This window comes from Podarcis vaucheri, assembly GCF_965113315.1.
Source record: "Podarcis vaucheri genome assembly, chromosome: 4".
Taxonomy (NCBI): domain Eukaryota; kingdom Metazoa; phylum Chordata; class Lepidosauria; order Squamata; family Lacertidae; genus Podarcis; species Podarcis vaucheri.
In genome coordinates this window covers 18,831,026-18,853,517 of record NC_138762.1, presented here as the reverse complement: position 1 = coordinate 18,853,517, position 22,492 = coordinate 18,831,026, and the positions used below count along the sequence as shown (strand labels likewise).

The following is a 22,492-nucleotide window of genomic DNA, read 5'->3' as shown; positions in this document are numbered from 1 at the left end:
CAGCTGGGAGGAGGGACAGAAGGGGCTGCTGTCTGTCCCTCCTCCCGCCTCGCTGTAAAGCCAGCAAGAGCCTCTTGCTTTAAAGGGAGAGCTGCGCAGAGCGTGGCAGCGGCAGCGGCTCTTGCTGGCTTCGTTCCATAAAACCCACAGACATTTCCCCTTACTTTTTAGGAGGAAAAAAGTGCGTCTTATGGAGCGAGAAATATGGCAACTGTGTACAGCGGAAAACGCGGGCAGCATTAAGATAAATTCAACAGTGTAAACAAGTTTTGATGGATGCAATAATGGAATAATGAATGGTATAGTTTTTGTAAAATATGCAAGGATTTATGATATGCAAAATGAACCATGGAAAGAGAAGAAGGGAAGTCACTGATATCTTAAGGATGTAAAATGAGTATTTTAAATTGTAAAACAGAAAATTTAATTTTAAAAATTATATATATATATATATATATATATATATATATATATATATATATATATATATTATACATACACACTATTTGCAGGTCTGTTTCAGTACCAACTTACTTTGTTGCTCAATTTTTAGATTATTTTTAAGCTAGTTGGGCCTTTAGTTGTAGTGATAATTATGGAAGAAAGCGGGATAGCTACCATTTCACGTGTCGCATCAAACCAAGTGGGAAGACTCCTGAATCCTTCGCACACTTTTAACAGACAAAAAGCTAGATTTCAAGCTAGCTTTAAATAAAGGGCTTTAATTGCTGAAAAGAAACGCCTGAGCAGGGGGTGAATGTCATGTGCTGCTGGTAGATTTATTATTTGTTTCCAAATCATTTCCCATTCAGCGAAGAAAAGACTCCAGAAAACGTGTCACAAGGAGGCAACATTTATTCATACACAAATTTTTATAAATGGCTTTTGGTTCAGCCACTAACAAATGCGACAAATCTTACTGTTGTCACACTGCAGTTAGGCGTTTTGTTCAAACATAATTGCAGTAGTCCTTGAAATGTTTCAAGCTGTCAGCGTCTTATGCAAATCCCTCCCAGGTCTACTCCATGCAATACTCCTATACAAAGTGAACATGATCACACACACACACACACATATATACATATACATGTAAAAGTGGTCTGCCTACTACAAGTGGCAGCAGCTTTCAAAGTCTCAAAGGCTATACTGCAACTGGCAGATGTGGCGGTTGCCCGTTCGTTTGAAAATGTCTATACAGGGGGAGAGAAAGGGTTAGTATGTGGACCAATAGGAAAGCTGGAGGCGGAGCCTACCTGTTTATAAAAGGGCTTAGCCCGAGGTATGGGTTGTGGATAGTTGGTTGGTTTTAGTCAGTTGGTTGGTTGGGAAAGGCAGTTGGAAAAGCAGTTGGTAGGCAGTTGGAAACAGAGAGACAGTGCAATTGGTTCTTGCGTGAGGGGAGGTAGAAGAGATAGAGACATGATAAAATAAGACTAAGAAGGTAAAGGGAAACAACGTTTGGAATGCAGTTAAAGTTTGTGTCTGCAATAAACTACACTCTTCTTTGTTAACTTAAGAACCTGACGGAGACTAAGTGATTTACCGGGGAGGACCGGGTTGGTGGCAGTGGATTAATGGTGTACAGGTTAATAGTCCGTGAGACGACCAGGGGCTCCGTACGAACGCCACAGCAGTCCTTTATCCTGGGGGTTGGACAGGGATTACAGATCTACAATCTTCCCCTACATCATACCACGAGTAAATAATAATAACAACAATAACTTTATTATTTATACCCTGCCCATCTGGCTGGGTTTCCCAAGCCACTCTAGGCAGCTTACAGCACATAAAAAAATGGTAAAACATTAGACATTTTAAAAAATATTCCCGATACAGGGTTGCCTTCAGATGTCTTCTAAAAGTCAGATCGATAGCTGTTCATTTCCTTGACATCTGATGGGAGGACGTTCCACAGGGCGGGCGCCACTACCGAGAAGGCCCTCTGCCTGGTTCCCTGTAACCTCACTTCCTGCCAGAAGGCCCACAGAGCTGGACCTCAGTGTCCGGGCTGCACATGACAAAACCTCCCTTTAAGCTGTGAATAATCAATCACACAGTTAGCTGCATTTTGTCACTGCTAAAAAGACCATTGACACTGAATGCTGAAGGCAACGGTTGGTAAGGTTAAGGCTGGTTTTAGCCCTATTGTAGATCTTTGTCAAATCTCCCTTAAGACAGGTACCTCTGGCCCTTTGTTAAACTACAGCTCCCATCTGCCCCAGCAGCATGGCCCATGAAGAGGGGACTTGTAGCTCCAGGGGGACAAAGGTTCTCCACAGATGCCGGCATAACACAAGTAGCAATAGAAGAAAACACTGCATCAATGTGGACAGCGCTGAAATGGTGTTTTTCAAAACAAGCACCCACGTTCTTAAAAGAGGTTTTTCTGCTTGCAGTTTGAAGAGCACCTGAGAGGACTGCGGTCCCTAAAAGCCACCCACTGCTGTTGCTTCTGTCATGCCACGACTGCATCCTGCCTGCTGCTGCCTGCTACATCCACGCCTTTGGATATAATGGGAAAGAGATCTACACTTGTGTGCATGAGGAGTTCCTCTGTGCAAAGAGGAACCCTGGCTGCAAAGAAAGCCCAGTTTCGCAGTCAGTCTACTTCCAAAAGCAACAGGCCTAATTCAGTTTTTAGGGCTGTCCTCACCGTTTTTTCCAAGGGGGAGGGGTGACCGTAGGACACCTTCCCCGGAAGCACAGTAGCAGCTGACCACGGAAAGTCCTAAGCATTTTCCACACAGAAGATTGCAGGAAAATCCTAAGGGGCACAAGGATCTCTTGCATGTGCATCACGACTGAAATAACAAGAACGCAAGGAGCACCGTTTAGCCACATTACCTGAATTATTATGTATATTCTCATAGCATCCCTCTGTGCAATCACAGTGGTGGTTCTAACACCACAGCAGATTAATATGTATATATTTAGCAGGTGCATATTTGTTTCGACAAACAACTGAAAGAGGACATGATTTCTCCATGTTTGGAAAGATCATAAAAAAACCAGCGTTTCCCCCTTTGCAGTCTTATCCCCACAGTTCAGTCCACCTCTTGATCCAAGTCCATGAAATATTCCTAATTTGAGAGCTCAAGTGGTTGGTTACCTAGGTTTTAAGTGCATGGTCATTAATCGAACGGGAAACAAGTGAGTACATGCACACATGCGAACCAGGCTCAAGTGTAGAGTGATTAAGGCTGCAATCCTTACCTAGGAGTAAGTTGCAATAAATTCAATAGGATTTACTTCAGAGTAGACATAGTTAGGCTTATGCTGTGATATCCACACCTGTGTACAACTAGGCCCCAAGTGTTCCATTGGTGAGAAAAGCTAACTCCTTTTTCCTTCAGGACATCCAGGATATTTCTCTCTGGGTCCTACTTACAATGTGGACTTTCTTCCATCGTTTCTATCCCACAGAATTGGCATAAATAACCTCAACAGTAGGCCATAAGACATAGGGGCTGGGCAGGCATGTAAACATAGGCATATAAAAAGCTTGTAAACTATGGTTTGGCCCTTAGGCCCAGCCCCCTTACACACTCAACAATGAGGTGAGCACCCAGTGTTCAGTATGGCTTACGCTGGAGTAACTGGAAAGAACAGTCCCAATCCACAAATTGCTACGTGGGCCCATCAGCACGAAGAATCAAGAAGCCTCTGGCGAAGTTTGACGTCTTCTTTACCTGCTTCTGCTCCGTTGCCAGGTGATGTCTGTTCTGTTGCATCTGAAAGACAACAAGTCGCGGCAAATGGAAGCTCAGTTATCCTTTTCCATAGAAATCACAAACAAGTAGTCTTGTTGCCCTCAAACACAATGTCCGTGTGTGTGTGTGTGTGTGTGTGTGAGAGAGAGAGAGAGAGAGAGAGAGAGAGAGAGAGAGAGAGAAGAGGAGCTTCCAGTCCTTCACATAGTTTAAGACAGTGGGTGGCACTGTGGGTTAAACCACAGAGCCTAGGACTTGCCAATCAGAAGGTTGGCTGTTCGAATCCCTGCGACGGGGTGAGCTCTCGTTGCTCGGTCCCTGCTCCTGCCAACCTAGCAGTTCGAAAGCACATCAAAGTGCAATTAGATAAATAGGTACCGCTCCGGCAGTAAGGTAAACGGCGTTTCCGTGCGGTTCTCTGGTTCGCCAGAAGCGGCTTAATCATGCTGGCCACATGACCCGGAAGCTCCCTCGGCCAGTAAAGCGAGATGAGCGCCGCAACCCCAGAGTCGGTCACGACTGGACCTAATGGTCAGGGGTCCCTTTACCTTTATGTGTCTATCTAGGCTGTTGAAGTTGCCTCCCTAGCTGTCTGCAGGTTTGTAGCCTGATCCTTACATTAGGGGGGTTATTGAATTGTTGTTTTTATTTTGATTATACATTTTTTGGTTTTATATTTTGATTTTTTTCTGTGAGCCACCCTGAGACCTCTGGGTATAGGGTGGTATAATAATAATAATAATAATAATAATAATAATAATAATAATAATAATAATAATATCAGAGGCATTTGAGAAATACCCACAGATTCTAGGATATCTGGGGTATAACTCCAGGAATGGAGCAAGTGTGAAATAAGGCTTGTAGGGTAGTAGTCCACAGCATTTCTTTCCTAACTGGTACTTAAAATTTAAAGACATTGGGGTGACCATCTTGTACACATTTGAGGGGTGGGGAATAAATCCCTTCGAATTCAGCAGGCTTACTTCAAGATGAAAACACATTGGATGTGTGATCCATGACTTCACATCCCAAACGCTACTTTAAGCCTACATGTAGAAAGGTTTGACAGAATGGCATTGTTTTACGGTGTTTTAAGCTGCTGCATTTCACAACTTTACACTTATGATATGCTTTTGTAAATTATCTGGAGGCATTAGCATGAGGCAATTAATACACCTCCTCCTCAAAATGCACAGGTCTGTTTGCTTGTTTTAGCTGTGGCGTTTTTTTAATCCTTAACGAAATGAAGTGTTTTATAGCTTTTCGTGTAGTACCATATTTTTCGCTCTATAAGACGCTCCAGACCATAAGACCATAGTTTTTGGAGGAGCAAAACAAGAAAAAAAATAAATCTGAATCTCAGAAGCCAGAACAGCAAGAGGGATTGCTGCGCAGTGAAAGCAGCAATCCCTCTTGCTGTTCTGGCTTCTGGGATAGCTGCGCAGGCTGCATTTGCTCCATAAGACGCACACACATTTCCCCTTACTTTTTAGGAGGGAAAAAGTGAGTCTTACAGAGCAAAAAATACGGTATTTAAAAACTTGCAAACCACTTTGATCAATATATTAGGAGCAGTGATATATGCATAACATAAAAGGAAGCAAACCGAAGCAAAACGACTTTACCCTTCAGTTCTAGCGCACTGTTTGCCTTTTCCGGCTCTGCTTTCTTTCCGGAGTCCTCTTTGATGGTGGCTGACTTGCCGTCTGCAACGTCTGTTTTAATCGAGCCAAGATTCATCAGGAGTTGCATGGGGTCGAACTTCTCGCCGCTGCCTTTCAGGTTCTCCAGAACTTTGAGGCACTTGTAAGATTTAAGCTCGCTGACGTTCTCCTCGAGGAAGAGCAAGTAGAGGCTCAAGTCGTTGTAGTGTTTGGTTTTGACTTTGAGGACGTCAAACGTTGGCAGGAGCTCGTACACTTGCAGAATGTCTGAGCGCTGCCTGAAAGGGACCAGCAGCGCATAGACCACAATGGGCATGAGCAAGAGGTACACTATGATGTTGATATAGCTGAGGAGCTGGAAGACACCGACAGCAATCAGTTTGCACTGGAAGCGTTCGGGAACAGTGGTGTCGTTCTTCAATATCCCGGTTTTGATGTTGCAGATAAACTCATCGGTCATTGAGGAGAGGCTGATGTAATATCCCAAGTAGAGGCAGGAGAGCAGAATGATCACCAGGGTCAGCAAACGGCAAATAATGTACTTGATTATTAAGCTCTTGGAGCCCTTCTTTGTCTTCAGGTACTGTTCCACAATGGGGTATTTGAAGTGGCTTTCGGATATTTCCCAGAAACTGGGGGGGGGGGAGGGGAGAGACACCAAAGAGACAGTATTCAGAGCCATTACACCATGATTTCATTTGCTCAGATGCTGCACAACACACACACACACACACACACAACTGGGAGGGCTCAGATTCCAAAGCACCAGTGTCATATTTTTTTCAGATGCGTCCTGGAAGAGCAACTGCAAGAACAACAGAGTGCATCATGGCACCCCAAAGACTACTGTGTTCAGTGCATGCTTTTGCAGGACAGAGTCTACTTCCTTCAACATGAAGAAGAAGAAGAAGAGGAGTTTGGATTGATACCTTGCTTTATCACTACCCTAAGGAGCCTCAAAGCAGCTAACATTCTCCTTTCCCTTCCTCCCCCACAACAAACACTCTGTGAGGTGAGTGAGGCTGAGAGACTTTAAAGAAGTGTGACTGGCCCAAGGTCACCCAGCAGCTGCATGTGGAGGAGCAGGGAAGCGAACCTGGTTCACCAGATTACGAGTCCACTGCTCTTAACCACCACGCCACACTGGCTCTCATGAGGTTTATGATGGTGTGTGGGGGGGGGAAGGGGTTTGCAGTGGGATGGCAGAATGGAGAACTGCTTGAAATTCAATTAAAATGGTAAGCCAGGTGAGCAGCTCTGAGGACAGTGCTTCAACACTGAGGGGCCACCACAGAGAAGGCTCTTTTCTGATTGCCACCTGCCTAACTTCTGATGGCAGGTGCAGCTGAAGAAAAGCCTCCAATTACCTAAGTCAAGAATGGGGACCCTGTGGCCCTCCAAAAGTTGTCAGACTCTGGATGTGAGTAGCTTACCTATTATTCCAACTCAAGTTCATTTTAATTTTAGAAAATGGAAAGGAGTGGGATGTTACCTCTGAGCCATATTCTCATTAATGGCCGGAGATGAGCCCCTCACATCCCCATTGCGGCAGCTGTTTGCGGCTTTGATTGCCCTGTTATAGGATTTGTCGAGTTCTTCCATAATAAATTTCAGGTCTGAGCAAAGGTGGGGGGCTGAGGTGAAGCGCCAGAAGAGACATGGCAGGTACAGTAGGATTGCAACCAGCAGGAGGATGTATGGGAAAAACTGTGGAAGAAAATAACCGGGATAAGGAATTAGCTCAGATCCATCCGCAATCTGTTAAATAGTAAGACACAAGCAGGACTGCTGAGACGCTTTGCAAACTGAATTTGTGGCTCCGTGATAGAGCATTTGCTTTGTAGGCAGAAGGTCGAATATTAAAGATTAGTAGTTACTTGAAGGTACTAAATAGGCCTAGCATTAAATTAGGACTCAATAAATAAATGAGACATAGAGATTAAGAAAAGTTAAGAAGTTTGATTATAATTGGAATATTGTATTTTTGAATAACAATATTGGAAAACTGCTACATCCAGGTACAAGGAAATTCAGATGGAAGAGATTAGAGGAAGCCAAGTAATACATTTAAGAAGTTGGAAGTTTAATTAATTTTTTTATTATTGTTGTTTATGTGTTTGTGGTTGTATTTTTGGTTATCATTTGCTATATTTGTTTTATTTTTTATTTTTATTTTATTTTTGTTTCATTGATTTTATAGTATGTGTTGTATTTGTATGAAACTTAATAAATATTATTGGGGAAAAACAAAAACAAAAACAAAACTTGCCAGCATTTCCAGGTCGGGCTGGGAATATCTGAAATCCTGGAGAGCTCCTGCCAACCAGTGTAGACAGAACCAAGCTAGATAGATCAATGGTGTGATTCAGTACAGGGCAGTTTCCTTTATTCCTAATATTGGGATTATTTTGCGAAACAGGTCTGGAAAGCGTACTAATAATAACATTCACTGCTATCCTGTACACACTTATCTGGGAATAGGTCCCACTAACTTAAAGGGGCATACTTCTCAGTAGACTTGCCTAGGATTGTGCAAGAGACTGAGGCTGATTGCCTTGGAAGCACCACCAAAGAGCAGAATATAGCGCCTTTAAAATAAATGAATAAATAAGAGTAAGCATGCCAACATTTTAGCTGACACTGCTGCTGCGATTTCAACAGCAGACTGAAAAAGCAGATAGAGCATTTTATCACACTAACATGACTGCAGAAGTGTCCTCTTTTTTGGGGATGCCAGAGGCTGTAAACGGATAGGAGCAGGACCAATGGAAAAAAGTTGGCCACCCAAAGCCAGAGAGAAGAAGAAGAAGAAGAAGAGTTTGGATTTGATATCCCGCCTTTCACTCCCCTTCAGGAGTCTCAAAGCGGCTAACAATCTCCTTTCCCTTCCTCCCCCACAACAAACACTCTGTGGGGTGAGTGGGGCTGAGAGACTTCACAGAAGTGTGATTGGCCCAAGGTCACCCAGCAGCTGCATGTGGAGGAGCGGAGACGCGAACCCGGTTACCCAGATTACGTGACTACCGCTCTTAACCACTACACCACACTGGCGTGTAAGAACAGCTGCAGACTGATGCACTTAAGTACAGCTCACTACTGATGTTGTCGCATCACACGCGGCTGTGAATGGCCTTGGGACGAAGGACAACTCAAAACAACAGGTTGATAGGAAGAACACGAACGGGGGCTGTAAGAGCAAATTGGAATCTTAAGCTGTGCCTTGAGAAGTCAGACTCCATTGTGATGTAGCGGGGGAAATTAGACGAGAGGAGCTGCGGCAGTATGGGAACACATGGAAGCGGAGCTGAAGTCAGGCTGAAACTGTGTCGGCTGCCTGGCTCACACATTCTTTATTCCTCTACAGATTGAGTCTGTATCTGGGAAATGGTCCAATCTTTGGAACCGTCAGGGAATCAAATCAGTCTTGAAGAGCTCTTACTCCAACCAAGAGGACCTTTTGTTTTTTTTTGGGTAACAGCTAGAGAATTAAGACTAGATGAGAAGCCTATTTGCATTCAACTGCTTTCTGGCTCTCAAACTTTTCCCTTGACCTTGTTTTCTTCCCCTGCAAGCTCATCTGCCCATTCTTTGCTTCCTTTAGGTAAGAAGCAGCTGCTTCTCTCTCGCTTTAGCATTCTGAACTAGCACTGCTGCAAACTTGCAAGAATGACAGCAAAGTGAATGCGCTTCAAAAAGACTGCTAGCAAAACCAAGCGAAGAGCCCTATGACCCCATTCACGAATGCGTGGCGACATAAGTTTCCATGGCCTGCAGCAGCTTTTGTTAACTATAAACAACATTTATTTCCTCTAGGGACTGTGTCCTTGCTTGCTTTGTAACCTACACACAATCCCCTGTTTCCCAATTGTCCTTCTGCTCATACTGCTTTCCTCACACTGACAATGCCAGGTGAGGGATAAAGCACAGTTCCCAGAATTCTTTGGGGGAGGCTATTCATGTTAAATGTGGTTCAAATCTATAGTATGGATGTGATCGCTAGCTCTTCTTCCCGGCATTTCCCCCCTCCCCGCCCCCGTTTCAAGGAAGGCTGCTTTCAATATGTGTTGTGAGAGAGAATATTTAATTATGTTGTCAAAAATGTATAACTTGCTGTTGAAATGGAACACCCAGGATGAAATGGTGAAATCTGCTATGATTAAATGGGCACAAGATGTTGGACATAATATAATGATGGCTGACTGGGAACAGTTATGGACCACAGGTATGAAATTTACGGCATGTAATGCCTTAAGAGAAAACTTAATGAAAATGTTTTATAGGTGGTACATGACACCAGCCAAGCTTGCAAAAATTTACCATTTGCCCGAAAATAAATGTTGGAAATGTAATGAGACTGAAGGTATATTCTTTCACCTTTGGTGGACATGCCCAAGGATTAAGACATTCTGGGAGATGATTTATAATGAAATGAAAAAGGTATTCAAATATACCTTTCTGAAGAAACCAGAGGCCTTTCTCCTGGGCATGGTCGGCCAATTGGTGCCAAAGAAGGATAGAACTTTTTTTATGTATGCTACAACAGCAGCAAGAATACTCATCGCAAAGTATTGGAAGACACAAGATTTACCCACCCGGGAAGAATGGCAGATGAAGTTGATGGACTACATGGAACTGGCAGAAATGACTGGCAGAATCCGAGACCAGGGAGAAGAGTCGGTGGAAGATTGGAAAAAGTTTAAAGACTATTTACAGAAATATTGTAAAATCAATGAATGTTAGAAAAATGTTGGAATGAAGTTATATGGCTTCAGCAGAAATGTTATAAGGAATTAAGTATAAATAGATTAATAGAGAATTAAAGGGAAAAATAAGGTCAAAATGTGTTAAGATAATTATAGGATAGAAAGCAGAGGAAGATGGAAAGGAATTGCTGAAACATCTAATAGAAGTGGAATACAAAAAGGGAGGTGTGAGGAGGTCATGGAAATAAGTGAATGAAAGATTGAAACTATTTGATGTGTTTTAAATTGTCTTTGTTTTGTTTTCTTAGTTTAAATTGTTTTTGTTAGTTCAGTGTTAGGTATTGTTTTTGTATTGTATTGTATTGTTTATTTTCTTTTTCTATGTAATGTCTAAATTGTTGGAAAGTACTAAATATTATTTTTTTTTAAAAGAGAGAATATTTAATTATGAAATGATTCCACTTGAAACGGCACAGATTAGGAAAGCTTTTACCCTATAATTTGCTGCTTTCAAATGGAAACAGACATAACTGGGTCATGGGGATTATGATTGCTATTTTTTCAAAAAAATTAAACTACTACTTCTAACAACAACAAGTTTAAAAGCTCTGGGGCATTCGGGGAAAAGGCAGCTAAGGGACGATAACAATCAAACCACAGAGAAAATGTAGCTTCTACATTAATATGAGAAAAACCATGAATGCCAGTGGGAATGGAATGCTACAGCTTCAGGTGTGTGAGCTGGGTTTTTATTACCCAGAATAAAGAAGGTGACGAAGGCCAATTATACAAACTTTATGAAGCCAGAGTGGAAGGTGGCCCGAGTCGCTCTGTGAAAGCTGTTTCTGCTGCACAGCCGCCCAGCAGTAGGAGTCCACGTAAGCCGCCTGGCGCCAGGAAAATGTACTTGGAGAAAAGCAGCTCATCTGGGTACCTAGCAAGTAAAGAAGGATGCACTGTAAAAGGGGGAACAGCACGAAACATACAGGGTACAATCAGTGGCGTAGCGTGGGGGGTGCAGGGGGGGCCGGCCGCACCGGGCGCAACATCTGGGGGTTAGGGTTAGGGGGCGCAAATCCACGGGTTAAGGGCGCAAATCCATGGGTTAGGGGGCGCAAATTACTTGCCTTGCCCCGGGTGCTGACAACCCACACTACGCCACTGGGTACAATACAAAAACGGAGGGCTTGTAACCCATTTGGATAGCCAGCTGGGTCAAGTCAAGGAAGTTTTGCCCAGGTTGCACCATTTCACGCGTGTGAGCAGGCATGCACTGAGCAAACACGGGTTCATGTCTGAATGCTTAAGTGGGTGGGGAGGACACAGAAAACCAGGAAGCCTAGCCTTCTCCTTTTCTACATGCAAGGTGGAGTTTGAAACAGTGAACCCATGGGAAAGGTTCACCACTGAAACCCATTACAAAACACAGTTTGTTTCACATGAGTGTCATTTCTTCATGTTGTTAGCTTGGGCCCAGTTCTGTAATCTGTTCTGGTCATTTTGAATTCTGATTCTGTCTTTTGCAGCATTATCTACCCTTCTCAGTTTGGTGTTGTGGCATTTGCCCTCCTATGTGCGTGACATCATACTGGGTTCATAGGGAAAGGGTTAACTAATTGTAATATGACTAACCAATGTGAACCCAAGGGGTGGAGTTAATTGTGTATAAGGTTTAAGCACAGAGGGTTTTTGGAGGAGTTAGGTTTAGGGTGGTTGAGAAGACAGTCTGGAGTAGAGAAGTCTGAGGGTTGGGCTCGTCTGGTGTGAGAGAATTTGTTAAGAGGAGTCAGTCAAACAGTTGAGATAATCAGTCAGAACGTATTAGGAAGGTATAGGCCGGTAAAGAAACTAAAGTTAAGATACTGACAGAAATACTATCTGAGAAACCATAAACTTGTCAATGTTGTAAAATAAACATGTTTTTTTGGTTCACTTTTAACAACTGACTGGACTCAGTGTTTTACCAGAGAGTAACGGGTTGGTGGCAGCGGGGAAGTGAGCACAGTGGTGGCACAGGGATCAATAGACCATTTAACGTCCGGGGACCCTGTGGGATCGCCACAGGTGTCATCTGCAAATTTGATGAGCACCCCTCAATTCCTTCTTCCAAGTCATTTATAAAGGTGCTGAACAACAATGGGCCCAGGGCAGAACCCTGAAACACCCCACTTATAGCTTTCCCACCCAGGATGACGAGGAACCATTAATGAGTACAGTGATACCTCAGGTTAAGTATTTAATTTGTTCCAGAGGTCTGTTCTTAACCTGAAACTGTTCTTAACCTGAAGCACCACTTTAGCTAATGGGGCCTCCTGCTGCTGCCACCACGCGATTTCTGTTCTCATCCTAAAGCAAAGTTCTTAACCCGAGGTACTATTTCTGGGTTAGCGGAGTCTGTAACCTGAAGCATCTGTAACCTGAGGTACCACTGTACTCTTTGGGTTCGGCTGCTAAATGACAACTCCCATCATGCCTGACCATTGGCCCTGCTGGCTGGGGCTGATAGGAACTGTAGTCCAACAATATCAGGAGGGTCACAGGTTTCCTACCTGAGAAGTAGTCTATAAAACAGGCATGCACAGAGCTCTGTGCCGAGAGATAGAGTGGCTGCAGCAAAGAAGCTGTCTTTCTGTGCTGTCAATCTGCCCAGGAAAGAGAAGGGCACAGCTAGGAAGGTGGTCACCAAGGGGAGCACTTTGGGATCACTGCCATGCCCCACCCATGCAAGGATAAAAGACCCATGGGCGGGGCAGCGTAGGTGGGTGTACAGGCTAAGCAACAGAGAAAGGAGATGGAGGGAAGCAGAGAGAAGAGAGGGGAAAGCAGTGGAGATAGCAGAGGTGTGTGCTTCAGGGAGCAGAGAGAAATGTAGAGAAGTAGAGGTAGAGGACCCCTGGATGGTTAAGTCCAGTCAAAGGCAACTATGGGGCTGCAGAGCTCATCTTGCTTCAGGCCGAGGGAGCCTGAAAGCTTTCCGGGTCATGTGGCCAGCAGGACTAAACCACTTCTGTCGCAACGGAACACCGTGATGGAAACCAGAGCGCACAGAAACGCCGCTTATCTTCCCGCCACAGCGGTACCTACTTTTCTACTTGCGCTGGTGTGCTTTCGAACTGCTAGGTTGGCAGAAGCTGGGACAGAGCAGCGGCAGCTCACCCCGTTGCGGGGATTCGAACCGCCAACCTTCTGATCAGCAAGCCCAAGAGGCTCAGTGGTTTAGACCACAGTGCCACCCGCGTCCCAAAAGAAGCATGTCGAGAGAAGAAGCATGTGAACAGGGTAAGGTTGCTGGAAGTAGCAGCAGGGAGACAGCTTCTAAGTGTGGGGTGTAGAGGAAAAGCTAGAGGCAGATAAGGAGTAGAGGTGTGAAATTGAAAGGTTAAGAGCAGGCATCCCCAAACTTGGCCCTCCAGATGTTTTGGGACTACAACTCCCATCATCCCTAGCTAACAGGACCAGTGGTCAGGGATGATGGGAACTGTAGTCCCAAAACATCTGGAGGGCCGAGTTTGGGGATGCCTAGTGTTAACGGAGGAATCCGAGGGCTCCCTTGGACAAAATACAAAGACACCAACCAGGACAATTTGGAGCAAAACAGCAGCTTGTAGGCTTGGCCTTTAATGGAAACTGTCACGACAGGACTCCTACCCACAACAAGATGAAGCAAAATGGAAGTCCAGAACAAAAGAAGACCCCAACTTTTATTAGTTTTATTATTAGTTACTAATCCCCAAAATATACCCCTAAAACTACATCACAACTACATAATTGATACATCACAAAGAGGGGTTGAGGGAGGAGTTGTGGTGGTAATCTGAGTGTCCTGTCACCTGGCTGGTTCCCCCTTTCCCCCTCCCCATGAGTACTTTCCAGGTGACAAAGGGGAGACAGAGGGAAGAGCTGATCATTGTCCTTTGTTCCAGACTGTGCTGAATCCACTCCCATATGCAAGTTCTTTGTGATCTTGATGGTCTTTAGTCTAGGACCATCAGGATTGGCATAGCAACTGGGCAGGGCTCTTGCGTATGTGCTGGTATGCTCAAGGGATTATGGCTGCCCTGTATCAAACCTTCCCCATTTTGTAGTCCTTCCTTCATGGAGTAAAATAAAAGTGGAACGGTGCAGATCCGATATATGGTTGATTTTCTATGAATTTATAACAGAAGCGTAGCGTATGTCGTGTGTGTGTGTGTGTGTGTGTGTGTGTGTGGAGTTTGTATAAACTGAATGATTGGGGCTCCCCCCCCCCTGACAGTGGTTAAGAGCAGTGGAGCAGGGAGGGAGAGAGATAAACCAAATGTGTTCTTGAGTGTGTGAAGATATGCAAGGAAGGGAGACAGTTTTCTACAGGTTGAACTGGCCTGTGCTTCCTCAGTGACAGGGAATAAACAAAGGACAAGGAGGATCCCTAGTGCGAATTACACCTGCAGTGGGCCATAAGCCAAGTAAACAGAGACGCCTGATAGCCAATGTGTCCAATGAAAAGGCATGAGATTCTGAAGGCTCCAATATCAAGCGGAACACAGGGTGAAGGAAGCTCCCTTTGCACATGGTATGGCCAGCAGGGCTTCCTAATGTCTTATATGCAAACCTCTCATATCTGCAGGGCCTGGCAGCCCTGAAATAATTATTGCTGGAAGCCCCAACATAGATCAGATTCCCTTATGCAAAACACCATCCCCTTTTACAACAAAGGCTGAAGTCACAAATGCTTGTAACGTACGCTGCAGTCAGTAAGCATCCAACATCTGATAAATCTCCACATTCACATCGACAATGTGCAGCAACGAAATTTTAGGGGTCCTGTTTACAGTGCGGATGAAAAGATTTAGTGTGAGTCACAGCTGACATTAATTTCAAAGGCTGTTGTCCTATCAACGCCATAGTAGTCACAGGGCTCCCTTATGAGTACAGCAGTGTGTTTATGTGAGCTAGCTGGGTCTATTTTAAACCTCAGCCAACTTGGCACGGGTCCCAGTGGTCCTTTTCTTCCAAAATGCCAGGCAACGGGGAGATGGGGGCTCTATGGCTACAAAAGCTGTTGTCATTCTAGGCACTGCCATGAAAAGCTGGATGATCAGGGCTGCCAAATAACATTAAATACTCTTGCACTAGCAGCCGGGTAAACATGGAAGCATGATCGCTCGACAGTTGAACCCTGGGTTTCTCTTAACACCAGAGGTTCCTGGTGAACGCTTCAGACACCCATCATTAGCTGTTAAATAGGAATCTCCAAAAAGAACAACACCCAAACCCCAGATGCTGTGAAAAGGAGCGTGATAAAAAGCAGGACAAGCATGGGGTGGGGTGGTAGGGAAAAGCAGCTTTTCTGAGCTGGGGTGCTCATAGGGTCATAGACCCTGAGGGTCATCTAGTCCAACCCCCTGCAATGCAGGAATCTTTTGCCCAATGTGCAACTCGAACCCACAACCCTGAGATTAACTCATGCTCCACCAACTGAGCTGTCTTCCAAAGAAATGGCTGTATCCAACGTTGCAAGGGGTGTGGGCCAGGGGACGTGCAGAGCAGCTGTAGCTCTTGAGCCAAATGAAAATTCAGCCTCCCCCCCTATGAAACATGACCTCTGGCAGCTGTGGGGCTTTGTCATTCCTAAATCATGGAAAGTCCCGCTGCTTATTCTTAGCACTGTATAAAGTAGTTCGGAATGCCTGTTTTGCTCGTTTATATGCTCCTCAACTGACAAGTCAGCTTTGGGAAGAGGCAAAAATGCAATAGCTGTTTTCCAGATTTATATCGTTTCCATTACTGCTTCAAATTAGAAATTAATTTGTGAGCTGATCAGCAAACTTAATCTTGGCGTCTCTGCTGTGGAGACCCGGAGACCCAGTTTGCATGCAACACTAAGCTAATACTGCTAAAGCACACTGTGGTTTGCTGCGAATGGGCAGGTTCCAGAGCAAGGATCACAGGCCCTGTGCTTATATTTTGACTGTGTTGCCGCCATGTGACCCAGGGCTAAGCCATGGTTTGGTTTATCGTTTGAACCTGGGCTCATGGGTTTTTCTTGCTGCAGTCAAAGCAACAGCTATAGCTGAAGTTTGTTCCTGGCTTACTGCTCAGAGATTGCCTAGAGGAGACAACCTATGAACTGAGGGTCTAACCATCGTTTAGCTACAGCAGGAACAATAGTGTTTACTATTGTTGGCTTATTATGTAGAACAGGCATAGCTAGCAAGCCGCCTTTCACATGTTGTTGAATGGCAACTCCCATCTGCCCCAGGCAGCATGGCCCAATGGTCAAGGATGATGCGAGTTGCAGTCCAGCACTATTGAGAGGGGACCACAATGTCCTCTCCTGGTTTAGTATCCAACAACAAAGGAGTACTGAGAATTGAATTGAATCAAAATAAAGACAACTTTGTATGCAACAAAATTATAATATGCACTGAATGTTCCAATGCAGTTGGGAGTGGACCACATTGTCCTCTCCTGGTTTAGAGCACTGAGAAAATAACAATCCTTCTGGGTCAGACTATTTAGTTCAGCATCCTGTTTTCCACAGTGGCCAATTAGATGCCTCTGGGAAGCCCAAAAGCAGGACATGACTGCAATTGACCTCTGCCGCTGTTGTTCCCCAGCAATCAAGGTACAGTGGTACCTTGGGTTACAGACGCTTCAGGTTACAGACGCTTCAGGTTACAGATGCTTCAGGTTACATACGCTTCAGGTTACAGACTCCACTAACCCAGGAATAGTACCTCAGGTTAAGAACTTTGCTTCAGGTTGAGAACAGAAATCACGCAGCAGCGGCGCAGCAGGCCCCATTAGCTAAAGTGGTGCTTCAGGTTAAGAACAGTTTCAGGTTAAGAACGGAGCTCCAGAACGAATTAAGTTCTTAACTGGAGGTACCACTGTATTATTATCATCAGTTTGATATGTATACTGCCCTTCACCCGTAGATCTCAGGTGATTCACAGCATAAAAATACAATGTAAACAAAACCAAAAACACAATAAAAACAAAAACGGAAACAACCCATAACTCCCTCCAGTTTCGTAACACATTTAAAAGGGCATCGGATGTCAATCAGCCCAAGGTTTGGTTAAGAGTCAAAGAGTCATAGTTGGAAGGGACCCTGAGGCTCTTCTAGTTCAATTCCCTGCAATGCAGGAATACGCAGCTGTCCCTTACAGGGATCAGACTTGCAACCCTGGTGTTACCAGGACCATGCTCTGAGCTAGTGGTTGAAGAAGAACATTTTTCGCCTGGTGCCTAAAGTTGCGTAATGAAGGTGCCAGCCGAACCTCCCCAGAGAGAGCATCCCACAAACAGGGGGCCACTGCAGAAAAGGCCTGTTCTCGTTTTGTCATCCTCCAGAGCTCACATGAAGGAGGAACAGGAATAAGGGCCTTAGGTGAGTATTGCAGGGTCTGGGTTGGTTCATATGGAGAGACACGGTCCTTGAAGTATTGCAGCCCTGAACCATTTAAGGCTTTATAGGTCAAAACCAGCACTTTGAATAGGTATAGGTAAAGGTAAAGGACCCCTGACAGTTAAGTCCAGTCGCAGACAACTCTGGGGTTGTGGCGCTCATCTTGCTTTACAGGCCGAGAGAGCCGGCGTTTGCCCGCAGAGTTTTTCCGGGTCATGTGGCCAGCATGACTAAGCCGCTTCTGGCACAGCGGGACACTGTGATGGAAACCAGAGTGCATGTAAACGCCGTTTACCTTCCCGCCATAGTGGTACCTATTTATCTACTTGCACGTTGATGTGTTTTCGAACTGCTAGTGGGCAGGAGCTGGGACCGAGCAACGGGAACTCACCCCGTTGCGGGGATTCGAACCACCAACCTTCTGATCAGCAAGTCCTAGGCTCTGTGGTTTAACCCACAGCACCACCCACGTCCCATATTCTACATACAGAGCTCTAAAAAAGACAGAAGCACTAAAACTGATCTCTTCTCCATATGAGCTAAAAAATATGAAAGCCAAAATTGCTATGTTGTCTGGATTGGATTTGTGATTCGCGAGTGATTTGTTGGGAATAAATAGGTCACTGGAGTCTTGGGGGGTTGGGTGGGTTACTGGCGGGATCTGCAGACAATGGGAATAACATGTTCAATAGATTCTAGGTCACAGGGAGGGACTTGGCAGCTGGGTCCCAAACAAGGAATCCTTTTGTTGGCAAGTGAGTTTGGATAACACTGGACTAGTCAACCACCAGAAATCTTGAAGCCCTACAATTTTTCTCCCTCTTTTTGTTCCAGGAGATGATGCAAGTTTTGTCTTCTGTCTCAAAAATCCATCGGTACCAGTATTTAAAACATTGGCATCTGTTTCTCCTTTCCTCGAAGTAGCTTTACAATAAAGGAAAACAGCCATAGCTACAAACAAACAACAATCCATACAGAAGCCCTAGAGCAGGGGTCTGCAACCCGCGGCTCCGGAGCCGCATGTGGCTCTTTTACACCTTTGCTGCGGCTCCGGGGCGGATACTAGCGAGGGGAGGAGGCGCATTGTGCGCCCCGACACTCCCCACTGTGGCGGGTGCTCTACTGGCTGTGACATCGCATGGGGGCGGTGCGTGCGTTAGTCACGCACCGCCCCGACGTTACCTTCCCGCCCGCTGTCAGATCGCGGCTCTGGAGATATATTTGTTTTAAATGTCGCAATGGTTTTGCGGCTCCCAGTTGTTTTTTTCTTCGAAAACGGGTCCAAGTGGCTCTTTTTGTCTTAAAGGTTGCAGACCCCTGCCCTAGAGGATGAAGCGTGGCTTATAAAGAAATCATGTGACGATATCAGCATTGAGACAAGGAGGAGCAACAGCTGTTATGGAACTGAAAGTAAGAGGCACGTAAGAAAGGATATTGGTACAGGCATGCCCTGGAATTTGGGCTTCGTCAAAATGTTGGCCTGCATAAAAGAAAAATCTCCTTTTCAAAATGAAAATGTTGTGATTATTATTTGTGTATTTATTCTGTCTAAACCACAGAGCCTAGGACTTGCTGATCAGAAGGTCAGCAGTTCGAATCCCCACAATGGAGTGAGCTCCCGTTGCTCGGTCCCTGCTCCTGCCAACCTAGCAGTTCGAAGGCACCTCAAAGTGCAAGTAGATAAATAGGTACCGCTCCGGCGGGAAGGTAAACGGCATTTCCGTGCACTGCTCTGGTTCGCCAGAAGCGGCTTAGTCAAGCTGTACGCCGGCTCCCTCGGCCTATAGAGCAAGATGAGCGCCACAACCCCAGAGTCATCAGCAACTGGACCTAATGGTCAGGGGTCCCTTTACCTTTACCCTTCATTCCATCTTTTCTCAAAGTGGCATACAGTGGTGTTCTCCCCATCTCCCTGCGATGTAGGTCAGGCTGAGGGACTGTGACTCAGTGGCCCAAGGGATCTTCATGGCTGCATGAGGATTTGAACCCTGGCCTCCGTGCTATTAGGCCAACACTGTAACTACTGCACCTTCTCTGTGGCATAATTCTCTGATTAAAAAAACCTGCAAAGCAATGCTCCAGGGCTATTAAAATGCAGCGTAAGTGGCTTTTTGTTGAGTCATGCATCAAAGGGCAGCACAGCCCGTTTCCACACCCAGATATATATAAAGCAGGACTTTGAGCTGTCAGTGGAAGTGTAAAGATGAGAGAGACAGACAGACAAAGAATTAAAACAAAAACTGATTTAAGAGCTTTTCGCAAAACGCTGCTCATTTTTAGGGAGGTTGCAGAAGCTTTAACTTGCTGCTTTTAAATAATGTGCCTTAGAATGCTCCGAACACAACTTTGGGAGGCTGAAAACTTTAAATAAATGTGATAAAATAAAATGCCTTGTCTATCTGTACGTTTACTTCTGCTCAAAGTACTTTGGGGCTTAAGATTTATTTAGCAGTTTTTATATACCGCTTAAAAGTCAAAACCTCTAAGTGGTTGATGCAATGCAATGCAATGCATTCATTCATTCATTCTAATAAACGTATTTCCTGACCTGTTCTAATACCTTTTCCTTATGGTATTAGATGAGGCAGTGTGGTGCAGTGGTTAAAGTGCTGGACTAGGATCCAGGCAACCAGGGTTCAAATCCTCACTCGGCCAGAAACTCACTGGGGAATACTGGGCAGTCACTATCTCTCAGCCTGACCTACCTCACAGGTTTGTTGCCGGAATAAAATGGGTAGGAGGAATACCAATAGTGGAAAATTGTGATATAAACATGTTAATAATGATTTCCCCAGTCTACAATGCCTCTGCTTCCCCACTCCAATGAAACTTGTTTCAGTTCTATACACCTTTTGCGCAGATTTAATCCATTAAAACCCATTGGATTAACTGACTAGGGTCATGGAGTTATGATTAGGATTGCAACTGCAAGCGTCCTTACATTGAGAACAGCTCTGATTATTTACTTTTGCAACCTTCAGAATCCATAGTAATTTTAAAAGTGGTACAGTCCAGGTGTGCCAACTTGAATAAAATATTGAGGCAGGTGGTGGTGGTGGTCAGGTAAGCCCCGCCCCAAATAATCGATCATGTGACACGCACATCCCTTGAATGGCAATGCCCATCAACTATGCGGCTGTGCTTGTGCGTCAAATATTTTATTGGTGGGGGTGGGAGGAAAGATGCTCGGAATTGGCTGCTGCGGTACAGTCACATCCCTACCGCCCCTGCAGCCCGGAGTGGTACAGCCGCTCCCCACCCCACCCCGTCGCAAGGTGCGTGCCTAAGCATGCGTGCCTATCTCTCCCCAGGCCCGGCCCCTCCATCGCCTGCGGGCGGTGCCAGCCCCGGGGTGGGGCAGCAGCCCCCTTACCTATGGAGATCTCCTGCGCGAAGGCCAGCGAGATGAGTAGCAGGGGCAGCCCGACGGCGATGCAGGTGACCAGCTTGTCGACGGCCAGCTCCAGCCGCAGCCCCTTGTACTTGCTCTCCGACGGCTCCTTCAGCAAGAAGTCCGAGAAGACGTACTCGGTGGCGATGTGGGCGATGGCCATGGTGGCGCGCCGAGGGCCAGGCGGCTGCCGGCTCACCCAAGGCGCCTCTCGCCCACCCGCCGGACCCGCGCTCTCCTCCGGGCTGGCTTCGTCCGCGGGCTCCCTGGTGGGGGTCTCCGCCGGGTCCCCCCCCCCCGGTGCCTGCGCGCCTTGCCTGCCTTTGTTTGGCGAGCGCGCCCCCCTGGCAAGGCGGCGAGGCGAAGGAGCGGGAGAGAGAAGGGAGGGCGGGGCTCAGGCCTCCGCCTCCGCCCGGCCCCCTCCACGCCCCCGTCGCCGCCCCCCCCCCGCCGGCTTTCCCAGAAGACGAGGCGGAGGAGGCTCTTTCGAAAGAGTGCTGTTTGTACGCTCATTAACGCCATCTCCAGCTCCTCGAAAGATTCCACCAACGGTGTCTCCGGAAATTTTTACGCATCACTTGGGAAGACAGGCGAACTGATGATGCCAGTGTGCTGGAAGAAGCACAGATCACCAGTGTCGAAGCGATGATTCTTCAACATCAACTTGGTTGGACTGGTCATGTTGTGAGGAGGACTGATGATCGTCTTCCAAAGCAACTACAGTGGTACCTCGGGTTACAGACGCTTCATTATTTTTTTTTAAAGTAATATTTATTGAACAATTAACAGCTTCAAAATTTAAACATAAAATACAAAAGCCAAAGGAAAAACTACAAAAATTAAAAAATACAAAGCAAAACACATAAGGGTACAAAGTAAAAAAAAAAGCCAATTAACAAAATAGAAGAAAAAGAATAAAGAACCCCAAAAAACAAAACAGAAAAAAGATTAGTATTTTCATATCCTATACTTCATTCACTAGTTTCTTGACCTCCTCACACCTCCCTTTTTGTATTCCAGTTCAGATATTTAGTTCAGCAAATCCTTACCCTCTATCACTTAACTTTACTCAACATCTTAACCTATATTAAAAAAGGGTTACAGACGCTTCAGGTTACAGACGCTTCAGGTTACAGACTCCACTAACCCAGAAATAGTGCTTCAGGTTAAGAACTTTGCTTCAGGATGTGAACAGAAATCGTGCAGCAGCGGTGGTGCGGCGGCAGCGGGAGGCCCCATTAGCTAAAGTGGTGCTTCAGGTTAAGAACAGTTTCAGTTTAAGAACGGACCTCCGGAACAAATTAAGTTCTTAACCCAAGGTACCACTGTAACCGGGATAAGGAATTAGCTCAGATCCATCCGCAATCTGTTAAAGATCACAAAATCAAAATAATAACCTTAACCCAATAACAGCCCCCCCCAAAAGAGCCACATTTTAAAAGAGTTTAGGATGTCAATCAGGTCAACCAAAGGCCTGGTTAAAAAGGAACATTTTTGCCTGGCGCCCAAAGGTGTATAATGAAATGTGGTGTTAGCCGCAACCCACAGGTATTCTGCAGCTGTTTGAGAGATGTTTTGATGAGCTTTCCCTCAAACCAGCTTCCGCCACATCTGAAAACAGAAGCCAT

General features: G+C 45.5%; 1 protein-coding gene across 1 annotated transcript; it reads right to left on the bottom strand.

Annotated features, from left to right (window-relative positions):
• Positions 1–837: 837 nt before the first annotated feature.
• PANX1 (pannexin 1) lies at positions 838–21,231 on the bottom strand. Its single transcript, XM_082219438.1, has 5 exons — positions 20,847–21,231; positions 10,875–11,014; positions 6,870–7,084; positions 5,339–6,009; positions 838–3,731 (listed from the first exon to the last, which is right to left on the bottom strand). The coding sequence occupies exons 1-5, from the start codon at positions 21,025–21,027 to the stop codon at positions 3,640–3,642; spliced, it is 1,299 nt and encodes a 432-aa protein (XP_082075564.1). The 5' UTR covers positions 21,028–21,231; the 3' UTR covers positions 838–3,639.
• Between the last annotated feature and the right edge of the window lie 1,261 nt (positions 21,232–22,492).